At 30.3% G+C, this 17,708-nt stretch overlaps 2 protein-coding genes across 3 annotated transcripts; both read right to left on the bottom strand.

The window, feature by feature from the left end:
- Positions 1-5,123: 5,123 nt before the first annotated feature.
- LOC108334647 (glycine-rich protein A3) lies at positions 5,124-7,145 on the bottom strand. The gene is made up of 3 exons (XM_017570543.2): positions 7,011-7,145; positions 6,191-6,522; positions 5,124-5,707 (listed from the first exon to the last, which is right to left on the bottom strand). The coding sequence occupies exons 2-3, from the start codon at positions 6,504-6,506 to the stop codon at positions 5,454-5,456; spliced, it is 570 nt and encodes a 189-aa protein (XP_017426032.1). The 5' UTR covers positions 6,507-6,522; positions 7,011-7,145; the 3' UTR covers positions 5,124-5,453.
- A 5,750-nt stretch (positions 7,146-12,895) lies between these two features.
- On the bottom strand, positions 12,896-16,161 carry LOC108335103 (F-box protein SKIP31). Of its 2 annotated transcripts, none has more exons than XM_017571043.2 (9): positions 15,767-16,161; positions 15,403-15,612; positions 15,159-15,232; positions 14,704-14,779; positions 14,372-14,482; positions 13,838-14,012; positions 13,596-13,722; positions 13,347-13,407; positions 12,896-13,236 (listed from the first exon to the last, which is right to left on the bottom strand). In XM_017571043.2, exons 1-8 carry the CDS (start codon positions 15,842-15,844, stop codon positions 13,386-13,388), a joined length of 873 nt encoding a protein of 290 aa, XP_017426532.1. In that variant the 5' UTR covers positions 15,845-16,161; the 3' UTR covers positions 12,896-13,236; positions 13,347-13,385. The 2 variants fall into 2 exon arrangements, with proteins under 2 accessions (XP_017426532.1, XP_017426531.1); XM_017571042.2 differs by having other exon boundaries at positions 13,604-13,722; positions 15,767-16,160.
- Between the last annotated feature and the right edge of the window lie 1,547 nt (positions 16,162-17,708).

Genomic DNA, 17,708 nt, shown 5'->3' with positions numbered 1-17,708 from the left:
CTACATTCAGTCTTCCTTCAACAACCTTAGTTGAAGGACTTCCACTATAATGATAGAGTTACAAGAATACAAAGATATTCCCTCTCAATGTACTTCTCACCACACTCAAAATCACTATAGCAAAACAAGAGGTGAACACTCTCACACTCTTACCACATAGAGAACAATCACAACTCTCTCAATACCTTGAGAACAATCCCAACTCTCAACACCTTGAGAACAATCCCAACTCTCACAGAGAACAATCACAACTCTCTTAGCACACTAGCACATGAACACAAAACACAGATTGTATAAGATGAATATGATATTCTAAACACACTCAATAGTGTAGATCGAATCAGAACTATTCAACATACTTTCTTGATAGAATCTTGATGTATATGAAACCCAAATTGATCATTGATTCCTCAAGAAAATTATTGGACGCTCTTGTAATAAAAACTCAAAAAATAGTTAGTTATGAAATTGATTGCAATTGAATTGTTTTGAAACAATGCACAAGACAATTATTTATACGATTTTCTGAATCCTAACGCAATATAATCGATTAAGAAATTTATGTAATATGTTAAACTTTTTCTTCTACTTTAACAGATTCTCCCAGGTTTTCTTATTTTGATTTTAACAGATTATACAACACATGCAATCGATTATATAATTCTCATAAGTCAACAATAAATTCATTTGACCGTTAAAATAGTTCAGGCTTTAAATGAAATTTATTTTGACATATAAAACATATTTAACCGATTATGAAACTTATGTAATCGGTTATGTCAACACTTAAGCAAATTTTCAAATCAACTTTCATTCTAAATAGACCAATACACGAATGAAACATATATTGGCATAGCTTCGTGTTTTAATTGATTGCCCAACTTATGTAATCGATTACTACACAACTGTTTGCCCTTGTTAAGCATACAATGATATGTGAAGAAATCTAACAGATTATATACATTGCTTAATTGATTATTTCTACTAGAAATGATATGTTCAATCTGTTTAAGGCATGATTCATATACAAACAATGAATTCATATATCAAGCACAAACACAATAAAGATAAAACAATTGTTATGCTATTTTTTGTTCAAGAAACTATAAAATCATTATTTTGTTCATCATAAGAAACATAGATATTAAGGGTTGGATAACTCCCCCTATCAACACATTGTTTTTACGATCATAATGTGTCTAGGAGATCACAATAGTGCACTCTCCATCATCTATCGATCAATTTTAATTTTAGAGCAAGTAAGATTTTACTATTTTTCTTTAATTCTTAGTTTAAGAAACATGTAATTAGGATTTCTAGGATGTGTCATCTAAGCTCTTTTTCTAGCTCCTTGTTGATCAAAGGTCCTAAGAACTTACTTTGATCATTGTTATGTAGTTTGTAGGTGTTTCTAGAGTTCCTTGAGGTGAGATAAGGGTAGTGCGTTGTATAAAACTGCGGTATTTTTTCCTAACTAGGTAAAGGAAGCTAGTGTTCGTTTTATTTTGCATTATGAAGTATAAAATGATAGTTATTAATGTGTGTAGTTAGTGTATGTTGAATTATTGTGACTCAAATGATTGTTAATGTAAATTGTTGTTAGATGGGCATGTTTGACCAAATGATGATTGTTGACATTGAATGATTATGTGTTAGACATAATTTATATGATGAATGTTGTGGTTGTGGAGTTTAATGATATAAAATTAGTGTTGTATTGAGAAATAAAGAGTATACAAAGTGTAAGTTGAGTTTTAGACCTTAAATATGGGGTTTTGATAGGTGAGTTTGTGAAGTAAGGGTTAAATGGGAAGAATCGAGTCCTTGGGTTTGTTTTAGGGTCATTTGAAACTTATTTGAACCTTAAGTGAATATAAATCTGAAATAGAAAAGATGGTTGGTAAATAAGGTGATTTTAGAAGGTTTCAGGTTCAAGTTTAGCGATTTTGGCTAGTAAAATTCTAATGTAGTAGGTTTAGGCTGAAGTAGAGGGTTTGGGGTCTATAGTTGGATCATTTCTAACTGGTTTAGACCCCTAAGTTGTTAATTTATGAAATAGAAAGAGTAGAAGTGAGATTAGGTGATTTGGAGTAGTTAATTGGTTTGGGATATTTATTTTGAATTGGAAACATGTTTTTAAATCGTTCATAGTGTCTAAGAGGTCATATTAATTAGTTAGATAAGTGTGAAGAGCAATTAAGGTGAAATTAGAGTTATTTTACATTCTAGTGTGGCGTTCAGCATAGTCGGTGGAGCCTAAGCGCTAAAATTGCGAGAGGTTTGGCGCCCAACTGCAACGGGTGGCGCTCAGGCGCCAAAAATGCGAGAGGAATGACACTCAACAGTGAGGAGGTGCCGCTCAACGCTAGTTTGCATGGTTTTTTTCTTTGTTTTCTCCTAATTTTGGTTTTTGTGGGTTCTCTTAAGGATTGAATGATATTGTATAATATGTTTAGTATGCTTTACGAAATGTTATTAATGGTTGTGAATGAGGTTGATGTATGTATCAAGGTGTGATGGAATAAAAGTTTCTAAGGAGAAATTCTAAGTGGTTGTATCAAGTGTTGTTTGTATGAGTGTATGCATTTATTCTCAATTAGAGAAGAGTGAATCATGTAGTGAGAGTAGTTGGAGGTCCAAGTCTAGGTGCTCTAATATGCGTAACGAACTAACATTGTGTGTGTGATACGATGAAACACATTAGTAATGGCTCTACAGAGCAATAGAGGTCACCACAAGTGCATGATTTGCCATAACTCGACATTCATACTATATTCGAATGGTCAAGTCTAGGTTCATGGCATTATTAAGATATTTGTTTAACTTTGTGTGTAAAATGTGATGTATGATAAATTATGATATTATGTGTTTATTTCTTTTTAACATTAGTTATCCCTTTTTGTGTGTTTCATGCTTGTTTGTTTGTGTGTGTTTGATTTCTTTTGCAATGATAATCTGGTTGGTGTGAACATATGATGAAGATGTCTTGATGGAGTATGTGCTAGAAGTGATAGTCCAAATATATAATTGAAACATTCTAATTAGTTTAATATAGTTATATTTTGAGAAACTCTATGTTACTCTTCTTTAGAGCTTTCTAAATACATATATTATGTATAGTTATGTTGGATAATTTATTGATATTTTATATATTTTTAAGTTTACTAATTGTATTTTGTTAATTATGTGATAGTTTCTTTATAGTATTTATATTATTTAATTGAGATGTTACATATGACAAATATTTTGTAGTTATTTTTGTAAGCTAACTGCCTTGAAATAATCTAATATTAATTTTACTGAAATAAAATTACATAGATATGATATGAAATTTAATAAATTGATAATAAAATTTAATAAATAACATGAAAAGATTATTACAGCGAAAATATTACTATCATTTTTTACTGTTTTCTTATTTCTAAGCTTATGTCATAATTCAAAATGTTATACACTACCTCACTAACCGACATAGTTAAGACTAAATTACAGCTATACTTATTTTAATTGATTTTTTCATCTATTTTCTTCTTATTTTACTTTTAATATCGATAACTATTTCTTCAGTTTTATAATTATAACAATCAATAAAATAATAATTTTATAACTATTTTTCATATAAATTTTTATTGTCTCACTTTTAATGTTTGTAACCGTTATTTTGTAACTTGATTTATAGTAATTTATTCTGTTATGGTAAAAAAAATGATAAAAGTGCAATATGGCCTTTCTCTTGCTCATGTAGTTACAGGAATATCCATTCCTTTTTTATATTTGTCAATGGGATGTAATTAACATTATTTTTATTGCATGGGTAACCTCATGGTTTTTTGTGTATGTGTCGGTTATAGTTTTATGTACAAAAAACATAATTTAAATAAACATAAATAATGATATAAAAAATTAATAAATTTTGATATTATTTTTAAATTAATGGATTATGCAATCACTTCTTATTAAAAATTATACAATCATATATTTTATTAAATAATACAATTATTTAAATTTGAATAAAAGTAAAATCGTCTTAGTTAAAAATGTTTCAAAATTAGTATGAAAATTGTATAATTAATACAACACTAAAACTTATCAAATATTTATTATATATATATATATATATATATATATATATATATATATATATATATATATATATATATATATATATATATATATATGTATGCATGCAGTTAAGTTCGAGAAAAGCTTAGAAGCAAAGAAAATATAACAATAACACTTTTAATCAATCGGTTTGCAAGTTTAAACCAAACAAGGAAACTAGGTTTAATTTAATTTGTTCTGATCTAAAAACAAAATAAAACTCTATAATGTGCTAAACAGACCCCTCCGGAAAATAAAATAAAATTATACTGATGAATCAATGCAGTACCCTGATACCAATTCCTGCAATCTCTTGCTTTCTGCTCTTATAAAATGAATAAATAAAGCACAGTCACAAATCGATGCAGGTCATTTATTTATGTTGCAGTACTACTCCAACTTTAGTGTTCATGAGCATTCTATACCAAATAGTTAAACAGAAGATACAACGGCTTACTACCATTAGGCCACTAATTTACATGTTATGTTCTTGCCTTCAGAAAAAAACTAACAGGCTTAACAAGTTCTGAAATTTGAAGAATTAAAATCAACTTAAATTATTTTTATTTTACATAACAATTTTATAAAACAGCTTTTAATCCTTACACAATAAAATAAAAGATATAAGTTGCCATTCATACTAAAAAATAACATTTCTTACTCTACAGTAGAAAGAAATAGAATAAAGTATATCATATGTAACAATAAGAAATAAACATTTAAATTTAAAATGAACATACATGTCATATTAATTTTATTATTTAAAAAAGGTAAATAGAAAAATTGGATGCGCAGATGAAACCTGCCATGGATCAAGTCTAAACCTCTACAAGGGGAAAAGGAGGACAAAATGGTGATGAATAGATGGTGTGAAGACAACCCTTTTGACTTTGTCCCATTCAAACAGCATTCACCAGAATACTAGTTGTTATATATATAAACCACCCTTGAACTATTTTAACCAGTACATATATATACACAACATACAGTATATACAAGATATAAACCATACATACAAGATATTGGGTTTAATGTCTTCTTATAAAGACAGTCATGAATCCATTCTCATTTCAGTAGAATCAACCCAGGCTAAAACTAAAATGGTACACACAAGAAAACACAATAGACATTAATCAATCCTTTGCTAAAGGAACTGCAACCTCGCACATATCATCCAGGGATCTATTTGCCGTTCATAAGGAATCGATGATGCATCTTTGTCTGACTAAAAAATAATTAAAAACACTAGAGTTCCACCAAAGTATGGATGGACATCAAACAAAGTAGAGTTTATTTATAAAGGCAATCCGCACCAGCATTTAGAATAGCTGTTGCATATACTCAAACTATCATCATTTCCACTTCTTGAACATACCCTTGCCGAACTTCCCGTGCTTAAATTTTCCATGCTTGCCAAATTTCCCGTGTTTAAACTTGCCATGGTTTTTGAATTTGCCGTGCGGCATGTGTCCATATCCACCATGTCCACCATATCCATGGTGACCGTGGGAAAGATGATGAGCCCCATAGGCAGCTGCTGCTGCCGCAGCACCACCTGCAAGCAATGCTCCTGTCCCCACACCGCTGTGTCCAGACCCATGAGATCCTAATGACAAAGCATGAAAGTTAGCTTCCTTCAAGTATATTATTGAAAATTCCAACAGCTGGGAAAAAAGTTTTAAATAGGCAATCCATAGGTCAACTGAGTTTAAATATACACAACAAATTCCAAATATAGCAGAGGAGAGTCACGATACATATTGAAATTTTGAAAACATTATTGTAGACAATATATATTAATCAACAATTGAGAGCAACAATGTGGCCATAAAGCATTAACAACCCATTATCATGAGTCAGAGTTAACACAGACTCATCCATGAATTGTTATCAGCAAAACAATTTTATGTTAAATGAAACTTGTAATGTAAATCATACAGCATATATTTTGGTTTAGAAGACACCAGTATGCCAATAAGATCGTTTTAAATCATGAGCTCCGTGTAACTTCAAGAGTTATACAATTGAATTGCAACCATTTGTCGATTAAAAGATTTGATACAGATATATAAAAATGAAGCAATAATACCATGTGGAGCAGGATAACCATGTGGAGCAGATGGCGCAGGATAGCCATGTTGTGGAGGGTAACCAGCAGGAGGGTAACCCCCGGCAGGAGGGTAACCTGCAGGAGGGTAACCTGCAGGGGGATAACCAGCTGGAGGATAACCACCTTGTTGTGGAGGGTAGCCATGACCAGATGGGTATCCTTGAGGAGGAGGATACGCCCCTGGAGGAGGGTAGCCCCCAGAAGGATACCCATGGGCAGAATGAGCTACCCCATAAGCCAGATTTGAGAACAGTCCTTTGTCTTCTTCATCATGCTTGTCCTTGCCACCTCCCATCTTTCAAAGGTAAAAGCTGATGATTCACAATCAAGAATCAGTAAATTAAAAGAGTAACGCATTAATCACATATATGTAAAGAAAACAAAAAACCACACAAGACAAACACTGCTTTACAAATTAAAAAAGATGGGCATTCTCCAATCCAACACAAACATTAAACAATCCCGCACAGATCTTGGGTGCAAAACCGAATTTTCACAATCTTTATTGGTTAAGCCATTGTAAACACAATAACATCAGAAGGTGCCATATTTTAGGAGAAACGTTATCAGACAACATTAGCCTAAGCATCGCTGAATTATCAATCATAACACAAAAACATTGAACCAGCACTCCTGTATACATCATGAATTAAAAGAAATATAGCATCGCAAATATACAAAAAAAAAAAAGGGAGACTTGCGTGCAGATGAAGAAGGTAAAAAAACACAATTGAATGAAAATTGGTATTTAAGGGTTCCGAATAATTGGGAAAATATAAAGAAAAAAGAAAGAACTCACAGATTCAGATTTTGCAGAAAGGCGATGAAGAAATTGAAAAAAATGAAAAGAAAGAAAGTGGGAGAGAAATTGGTATTTATAATAATAAGTATTATTGGGAATAAGAAGGGGAAAATGTGTCTTATATATGGTCAAAAAGAGGGTTGATGAAAGGAGTTAGCCTTACGCGTCAGGAACGCGCATAAGCAATCAAGCCCGTGGAGATACACGTGGAATTTCTAGATATTTTGACAATAAAATATTTTTTACACTAATTTAATATTAACTTTCAATTTTTTCTATAATTATAAATTTTTTATATTTTCTTTTTATGATTTATATCTATATATATAAAGAGAATATTTTTAGTGTTAATTTTTTTTTTCACTTTTACTTTTTAAGTTATAGTTTTATTTAAATTAAACTAATTTTTAAATTAAATAAATAAAGATAATTTACTAAATAATCAAAAGTATCATAATTAAATTATAAAAATTATTATACTTATTTTTATAATTATAATTGTATTAAGTTATAGAAAAAGTGAAAACATGTGTTTTACTAATATATATTATAAATAAATTTAACGTTTGTTAAAAATTTATTATTTTCTCCAAGATTTTCCTTTTCCTTAACCCTTTCATGCTTTTGGTAAGGAAATTATGTATGAAATAGGGCAAAAGTACATTCTTGTAAAATCTAAAAAAAGAAACCAAGAGTAATCTCTAATTCTATTTGATCAATTTTTAGAATAGAGTATCTATTTAATCAATTTTTAGAATAAAATAAGTAAAATTTGATTCCTTTTTTATTCTAATTTGAAATCACGCGAAGTGATTCTTTGTCGCATGTATTTTAGTGTTTTTTTTCCTAATTCTTTTGTAATATGAGGTTTTAAGGACTCATTCCATTTTCAATTTAACGTTTTGTAAGTGTTTCTAGAGTTTCTTGAATTTTATGGAAGGAGTCAACGTTTTAGAGCTGCGTTGACCGGTGTAAAGTAAGGGAAGCTAGTGTTTATATTTCTATTATGATTGTTTTGTAAATTTAGTGCTTCCATGTATGATAATTTGATTTGATCGCATTCTAGATATTTTGGTTAGTATTAGTTCCTTTAAATGATGATTATTGACTATGTGATGGTTGAATGTTTGGTATAATGATGATTATTGACTATGTGATGGTTGAATGTTTGGTATGGCATGGTTGTAATAATTCTACTATTATGATTGTGTATAACGAAGAGTATTGAGGCTTAATAATGAATTCAAAGTGGTTGGAGTGAAAATTAACCAATTCTTGAATTTTAAAGTCAAAAAGAGAGGTTTTGAGAGATGAGTTTGAGAGATAGGTATTGGAATAAGCAAATAGATGGTTTAGTATTGTCATGGAGTCATTTGAAACTTGTTTAGACTCTTAGTTAAGAGAAATATGAGGTAGAATGAATTAGTAGTTGAAATATTGAGTTTTGTATGGTTTTAGGTTCAATTTTAGGAGTTTCAACTAGTGAGATTTCAAATTAGAAGTTATGGGCCATAAGTGATGAGTTGTAATCTGTTATTGGGTCTATTAGGACTTGTTCAAGTGGTTAGGTTGCAAAATTTGGTGTATAAGATGTAAATCTTAGTTTAGGTATTTTGGAGTGTCAAAAACGGTTTGATGCAACTAATCTTGAGTCTACTGATCAAATGGATGCTTATTTCCACTTATAAATATGTTTTCCTATCAATTATAATGTTTAAAGAATCAACTTGATCAATAGAACAAGTTCCTCGAGCATAAAAATCCTTTTTCGAAGTATTCTGGGTTCTGTCATGGGGCTTGGGCGCCCCCTAAGCGCTCCTAGGCGCCCCATTCCAGAGGCACCAGAGTTGAGCGCCGATTTCCAATGGCTAGGGCGCTGAGCGCCAGCCCCTGGAGCGCCCTTTGAGCATCACTGCACCAGTTTTGGAGGGGTTTTTAGGATTTTGGATATCAATTTTGGATGTTCTTTAGGTCGTTTTAGGGGGTTTTAGACCCTTCCAAAGTTGTTGGTGAGAGTTTTCAAGTTGTTTTCCTTACCTAATGTGGGTATCAAGATGCTATAAAGAAAATTTATGTTATTATGTGACTTCTGATGACTTGTAAGGGTGTTTCTAGATGTTTAATGTATAATCAGAGGTTTCAAGTGATAGTATGCAATATTTGTGTGAAGTATGTGTGTGTGTGTGATTATGAGAGGGACATGTTGATGATGAATATGTAGTTGATTGTGTGAATGATGTTAATGGATGTAATTCCATGATTCTTATGGAGAGGATACATGGTGATGCCCTATGTTGTTGTTGTATGAATGTATGGAGCTTTGTATTGGTGGTTCGTATTGACACTCTCAATAAGCCTAACTCAAGTAGAGATGGATGATTATGTCGTGGAGAGTAGCAGAAGGTCTTAGCCTGAAGGGCCTTTTCCGAGTTGGCAAAAGGGCGTTTGAGGACTAACTTTGTTAGTAGTAGGGTGAAACTCATTGATAAGGGCTTTGCAGAGTAGTAGAGACCACTACAAGTGCAAGAACCACCATAGTTCGACATTCATACTATATACGCATGAGTCAAATCAAATGTTGTGATATGATTATGATGTATGTTTATTATGTGTGTAATATAATGTATAATGAAATGTTATTGTATTACGATGAACTCTTTTATCACTGGTTTACCCTTGCTTTTGTGTTGTCAGTCTATGTATATGTTTTCTCTTTTGCGATGATCGCTTTAATGGTGTGAGCTTAGAGAGATGTTCTTTATCATTACTTAAGCGAAAGATGAGGGTGAAACAATTGAAAAGTCAAATAATTCTACAAGTTTAGATCTTATCTTGCGTAATTTTGTTTTATTACAGCGGTTTCACTATCATATATGTAATATTTCATTTTAGTAGTATTTTACTATTAAAAATGAAATGTGACACAAGAAAAAAAAACAAAATTGGAAATATAATAAATTATTAATTTACAATACATAAAAATATCAAATTTTAAACTTTTAATTTTGTGGTGGAAGTATTTTAAACTTTTATTTTTATGGTGGAAGTGTGTGTAAGTTTTATCTTTAAGTTTTATACAAGAAAAAACTTAGATGTATGAATTTTTAAGAAATTTGAAGTTATACTGTAATTAGATCTAAGCTTGATTATTAATTATTTAGGAACTTTCAATTTAACTCCTAATTACTTTTATTAATTTATTAAGTTTGAACTATTAAAATTTTCAGTTATATTATTTAAGTGATTGTTATTTTCATAGTCAATATATATTATTTTATAATGTTATAATTCTATAACTTTATAATTTCGTAATTTCATAATTTTATTACTTTATGATTTTATAGTTTTGTAATTTTATAATTGCATAAGTTTGTAATTTTATAATTAAATAAATTAACTGGACAAAAGCCAAATATGTATAGTTTTATTTTCGAAAAGGAAATTAATTTGACTTATATAAAAATATAAAAGCATCTGCTCTAAACAATATAATAAGAATATCTTACCAACTACAATGAATATGTCTATGTCTGTCTGATTCTAATTTAGAGGCTGAAAGAAGTTCTTTTTATTATTATTTATTTTAAAGGATAGTAGTCAATCCACATGGCTAGTCTATTGAGGTGGGAGATTCTAATTTCACCACCACCATTCTAAAGGGAAAAAAAATGTAATAACCTTTTTTATATTCACCAAATTTGGTTGATTTAGCGTATCCAATTCCGTTCTAAAAAGACAAAACAAAGAATCTGATTCATTTATATTTATTGGAGGGGCTCACAACATTTACTTTTATAGTATGTGGAAAGGGAATTTTAGAAGGATAACTCATTTTTTAAAAAGTTTAGAATATTATGAAAATTATATTTTTAGATAAACAATTATAAAATAAATTAAAATTTTGAATTATAAAAGTAATTAAACTTTAAAAAAAGGTCATTACATTGTTATTTATTTTGACTAAAATAAAGATATTATTGGAGTGGTTATGTTTATCGTTTAATATTATTTAAGATTTTTTTGATTAATGTTTAATTTTTTTATAAATGAAAATCATATTTTTTTTATTAATATTTATTGTTGGGGTATAATGACTTTTTATCATCAACATTAATTAATACTTGTCCGTGATAATTTGGAAAAAAAATTGGTTGTCATGAATTTTCTTTCTAGACCATAATTGATCGTGAAAAAATTTCAATAATATTAATTAAAAAGAAATGTTTTGATGGGGTTTGGAGGTTTCTTACTCAAAATACTTCATGTTGTGTCTAAAACCAGATGAACCTTAAAGACTAGACGAACCTTGAAGGCTGGACGAACCTTATTTGTTGTCTCTAAGACCGGGCAGGTTCGTTGAAGGCCGGACAAGCTCCCTAGTCGTCCTCGCACTCTAAGTTATGATATTCGTTCTCCATCCTCCATCTTCAAGCCGAATGAGCGAGTACCTGTTAAAGACACTCCAACGCTCAAGTTAGTAATGTAACCGAGCGATTGACACAACAAGTAATGCATGTATATTGTGCATCCTAGTCTAAAATCATACCTGATACCTTTGTTTATACTAGTTGTAATGAATTTTTACCTTTCACTGGCCTAATAACAGCCTAATTCCACCTTAATCTGTCTTTAGAGGCTTAATGAGTCACTACTAGTGGACCTGGCCTAGGTGAACGACCATGGAAGGACGATAGACGACTTGGGCAGTATGATTGAATGATGGTCAATCTGAATGGTCAGTCGTCCTGAGAAGAGTCATTCGGTACATGGTGTTGAGAGAACCTTGCAGTATGTCGACCTTGAAAGAGTGTTCGATTCAAAGAGATTAGGAGAACCATCTGAGGCAAAAGTGTTTTCATAGTATACCCTTTTCTCCTTTTGTTAACTTGGAGACGCAGGATTATTGATCAAAATATGCATGCTTAAATAGGATTTAAAGTGAGAAACAAGTGATTTTTGTTTCTTTTTATTATTGATAATATATTTTAGTTTTGAAGTTTTCAATCACCTAAATAAGATCTTTTATATTTTCGAAATCAATAATACTGTAATTACAATTAATAGAAAGTAAAAGGAAATAATTTAATGAAATACTAGTACAAAAGGGATTTTTAAGTGAACTTTATGAGGAAATGTAGAGTGGAAATATGATTTTATTCAGATAATTAAATTATTTTTCAATTTAATCATATTTTAAGATTGATTCAATAATAGTTAAGGTTAAAAAACTTTTTACCGCATTCTCATGTACTGATTTAAACAAATAAAAGAAATAAAAAATCTATACTTAAAAATACTTGACATATCTACTAGCAGAGAGAATCAATGATCTTGTCAAGATGAGTTATGTAAGAACAGTACACAACAGTTTTTCGTATGCATGTGTTTAGTTTATGAAGAGTCTCCAAAAAGTATCAAGGAAGTTCCAAAAAGAAGTCAATACAATAACCCTAAACACCTGCTTTATCAAAAGACATCCTGACTAAAAAAGGAAAATACTACAAAGAACTTGTCTGAACCAAAACTAAATTTATCCTCAATTGCATTATGTTCTTTCATCTTTTAATATATAATAATGTACATTTTAAACTCACAATTTACATTGTAATATAAAACTAGTTTTAACTATTAATAATTTTCTTTCAATTTAGAAAAAAAAAAGATAAAGGAACAGATAAAAGTATCAAGGATGTCTCGTTAAGAACACCGATAGAGCAAGATTTCCATTTTCAAATTGGATGTTATGATATATAAGAATAGATTAGATGGAGTGTTAATTCTTTTTTATTAATTTAAAAAGTAGAAGTACTTAATTTTAAGCAAATAAAATAACAGGCACCAAAATCAGCCACGTAATATAGAGATAAAACCCAATTGGGAAATAACAAATTAAAAATGTCAATAATTATTAATTTTGGAACATCAAACCAACTATTGCAGTAACGGGAGAAAATAAAATTCTCTACTTAAATTCAACTATACATACATTAAAAGGATGAAACTAGTAACATATAAGACAAAAGCAGAGTTTTATAATCTTAAACTAAGCAAGTATTCTTCTGCCAATAGAAACTACAGCATATTTAATGTTAAACACCAAACAGGTAAATGATGAAACATAGGATCATCCAGTATAAAGCTCAAAGCTGGGATCAGCAAAACCTCAAAGTAGCTTCAAGCTCCTTTTCATCAGCACAATTGTACCCCAGCAAATAAGCTCGTGCTGTTAAAATGGAAATATGCGTCAGAATAATAAAATACATGCGATGATGCGCAAGGGATGGATTTTAACAATTCCAGATAAAAGGAACGAAGCCAAAGAGATAAGTTTACCAAAACGGCCAGATCCCATAAATGGTTCTGCCTCATCAGTCACACCACCTTGCTGCTGCTCCTGAAATTTCAAAAGAATAAGAAACATTAGGAGGTTTCACAAAAGTAATCATTAACTTATTTTTTTATAAATAGCATAAGTTTGTTTAGGGTATAAATTTATTATATATACTGACCCCTTTAAAAAGATCAATTTTCATGAATATGTATTGCAGTAAACAATATAGAATATCATGTTAAAGAACATACACACTTACAGCATCAGGCTCCATTTCAGAAGGTGACAACAATCTATCAAAACAGTGACCTGATATTGTACATACCAAAAGCTCGTTTGTGGGATCCATAATTACTTCTCTACATGTATCGTCACAAACTACAAAAGAAAATAAGCGCAAATTATAAGTTCCACTCAGCCAAAGGATTTAAAGTTTAATGTAAAAAACGTTAACTAAAACACGTAGAAGCATTGGCATAGATAATGCTCTCACCATGAACTTGTCCAGTCTTCTCACAAATAAATACATCTCCAATTTGGTAGTAAGAGCAATTTTCCCCAGAACAAGTATGATCAGCCACCACTACATCACTTAGGCCTCTGCTGCTTTTCCATGATGCCACTTGATCAGCTAATGTTTTGTCAAGAATTATCCTATCGTCCTTCAACTTCATATAAAGAAAAAAGGTGGGCAAATAACAAACAGTTAAGAAGCATCTATTATATAGATGTATGAGTAGATGAATGAAATCATAATATAAAAGATGCAAATTTAATTTCCAAAACAACATTAGCATAATATTATAAAATCTCAATCAAGATAGACATTGGGAACAAAAACAAATAATCATTGCTATATAAACTTCAACTCCGTCCTTTCCTCCCCTTCGACAGAAAGGAGAGACACCTGTGGATCATGAAAAGTTGTAGAAGGACTGGAACTGTTAATCTAGGTTTTCTTTAGATAGCTGAAAGGATCTCAATGTATCAGTATAAAGTTCCACATTATAATAGTTTCCATCATTACCTGTGAAGGAAGAGGAGCTTGACTTCGCTTAGCTGCTTGCATTTGAATGTAGTACTCCTTAAACTCATTTTGGCAGTTCCTAACAAGTTCAACCATGTCCTCTCCATCACGCTGCATAATAATAACAAAAGTTGTGAGAGAGATCACACCAACTCACGAAGTACAGTTGATTAACTCCATCCAAGTTTCAGAGAGTAAAGATTAAAATACATTCGTCAACGTGGGTTACGTATATTTCAATTTATGCAATCAAAATCCTCAACCAAAAACTACCAACTGGTGCAATAATGAAATACTACTAAAAATAACAGAAATATAAATTGTGCGAACACCTGGATGTATAACTTCTTCCATGGGCATTCCCTTAACTTCCGGGTAGGGGGGAGAAGACCCCATCGCATACAGTACCTGAAATTTTTTTTACCATGACGATAGCCATAAATATATATTTTAATAATACATATGGGTAAAAAAGGAAACATAAATAACAATAACTTAAAAAGAGGAGAACCAACTCCTCAGAGCCAAGCTGATAAAATAGGGGCAGCCACCACTTCAAACAGGGGAGTTCCGTCTCTCATACCCGGCAGATATGGGACTGGCACTCCTGAGTCAAGTAGAACATCAAGACTAGCTAATTGACAGTGATCAACTCCCAAATCGACAAACTATGTAAAATCCAAACCAGTCCACACAACCTAATCCTAAGCTAAATCTCTAACAGAAATCATATCTCAACAACACTTTGAAAAGATGCAACTTGGAGTAGGAAATTATATGTACTTACAGACGACGCCACAATGACTCATCTGATGCAGCACAGTTTAGAAACCTACAGACTAAGGAACAAGAAACAAGGTCCTGCGCCCATAGAAAAAAAAAAGTTAGCTAATTCATATACCAAGGTAGACAAGAAAATAAAATCCATCCACATTGAGTGCCACAATTAAAGGAAGTTCTATATTAAAAACAACTTAAAAAAAAAATACATTTCTATACACACAAGGCAAGAAAAACTACTTATGTGATACCTCAGAAGACAGAAATTTAAGGATATGATGGAAAAGCTCGGGTGGAACTTTGCTGAAACAACCAGTCTCAATCCTTCTCTGCAACACAGTATTGTTGACAACCATGCTCTTCTGTGCAGGTGATGAATCAGAAATTTCTTTTCCTTTAGTACTCTCGTCCTCCTCTGTGCGCTTTCTCTTTGCTTTTGGTTCCTCCCCAGTTTCCTCTTCCTGCAACAACAGACACTCAAATTAAACCCACCAGGCCACAATTTCCTATAGAGCCACCACAAAACAAATGTTCTCTCTGCGACCCCCAAATCAAAACCCTAATCTATCATCTAACACACGAAATAAAATTTAAAACCATAAACAGTCACAATACCTTGTCAGATGCCTCCGAGAGAACCTCTGATTCCAGAAATTGGGCCAGAGTCTCGTCCTCGTCCTCGGAGAAGGTCATGGTGTCAAGGAACCTTAGGAAGGTTCAGAAAGAAGATTTGAGAGAGATCGAAGGAAAAGTGAAATTGAAGAAAGACCGCCAGGTCAGAAAACCAAGAGAGAACTCCGGTGGCCGGAATTCGAGGGACGGAATCAGAACACGGCAAAAGAGAAAAGAAGATTGATGAGATAGTGCAAAGCAGAATGGACGGTTGGATTTTCTCGAATTGACCCGACCCGATCTATTGGCATATGGACTCTGTCCGATTCTCAGTTATAGTCTTCAGATCAGATCTTTTCTTGAGTAAATCTAAATACCTTTGGAACTCACAAAGGTGTTGATCATTTATTTATATACAGTAAAATTTAATATACTTTATATTTATATTTGTCATTTTTAAATATCATATCATTGTCTTAATTTACACATTTTTTATCAATATGTTTACATTGTGAATTTATTATAAATAAGTTTAGTTAGTCATATGTCAATATTTTATTAAAAAAAAGGGCATTGTGAATTTATCCATATAATTAATCATTTTGTTCATTTATTCACATAATTAATTGTCTCTAGTAACAACTTTATATCAATTTAATGGTATCTAAATATAACTATGAAACTTGTAGTTATGTATTTAATGACATTAATTTTATTGTTTCTTAATTAAATTACAAGCTGTATTTTAAGTTTTTAACAAGTTTTATATTTATAAATTAAAAGAAACTTCTATTGGTTAATATTAATAAAATTCATTCTATATACTGAGATTAATCCAATTACTATTTTATTGAATACAGCTTTGTAATTTATAATTTATAAAAAACAAAATCTTAATAACAATATACAAATACTCCATAGTAAAATCTATCATATCTATCATCTAGATTTCCGATAGAAACAGATTAAAAAATGTGTGAATAAATTTAAGAAATATATAGAGCTTCTTGAGAAATATTAGGATATTTTATTATATGGTAATTTTGCTTAATTTAAATAGATTATATTACATGTACTTTTTTAAAAGAAAATTAAATTATGTTTTTCCAATTTCAATAAATTAAGTGGTGTTTGATCACCTATTTCTATCTCATCCATTTATTCTGTCTGAGTCCAAAATCACCAGCTCAGTACATCATAAGGCTTCATTTTCTTTAACAAAACAATAAGTAAGGCAATAAGAAGTTACCTATGTCATTAATAATTTGTTATAATAATGAGTTAAAAAAATTATTTTATTTTCATATTATTATTTTATCATAGTTTCAAAATATAATAATATGTACTAATTTTAGTATTTTAAAATATATTAAAAATTAAAAATTTATTATATTTTAAAAATACAATAGAGATAAAAAGGAAAAAACTTGAACTCGAACAAATCTTACTGATTTTTTGTGCAGTTGAAAATTTTATCAACCCATTTAAATGTGCACATGGTTTTTGAGATATATTTATACTAAATTTTGAGAAGACAATGCTACTAGTTCCGTCCGATTAATTAAAATCAAATAAAATTGATTTAAAAAAATACAAATATTATTTTTTTAAATACCAAAATATATTTCAGAAAATGACATTAGTATAATAAAAATATATATTTCATAATAAAAGAATATATATTTGTTTAGTTTAATAAAATCTTAAAAATATTGTTAAATCAAATATTGTAATTTCTTTAATTTTAAACTAACATAAACAAATGGCTTTGACCAATATATATTTTAATTTAAGTAGTAATCTATATATATATATATATATATATATATATATATATATATATATATATATGAATAAAGTATGCCTAACGTATATTATTGAATAAAAATACTTATATTTATTTACTGGAAGAAAAAATTAATTAAAAGTTATAAAAAAAATTATC

This window comes from Vigna angularis, chromosome 10 (assembly GCF_016808095.1).
Source record: "Vigna angularis cultivar LongXiaoDou No.4 chromosome 10, ASM1680809v1, whole genome shotgun sequence".
In the NCBI taxonomy this organism is placed as follows: Eukaryota; Viridiplantae; Streptophyta; class Magnoliopsida; order Fabales; family Fabaceae; genus Vigna; species Vigna angularis.
This window is presented reverse-complemented; position numbering and strand designations above follow the sequence as displayed.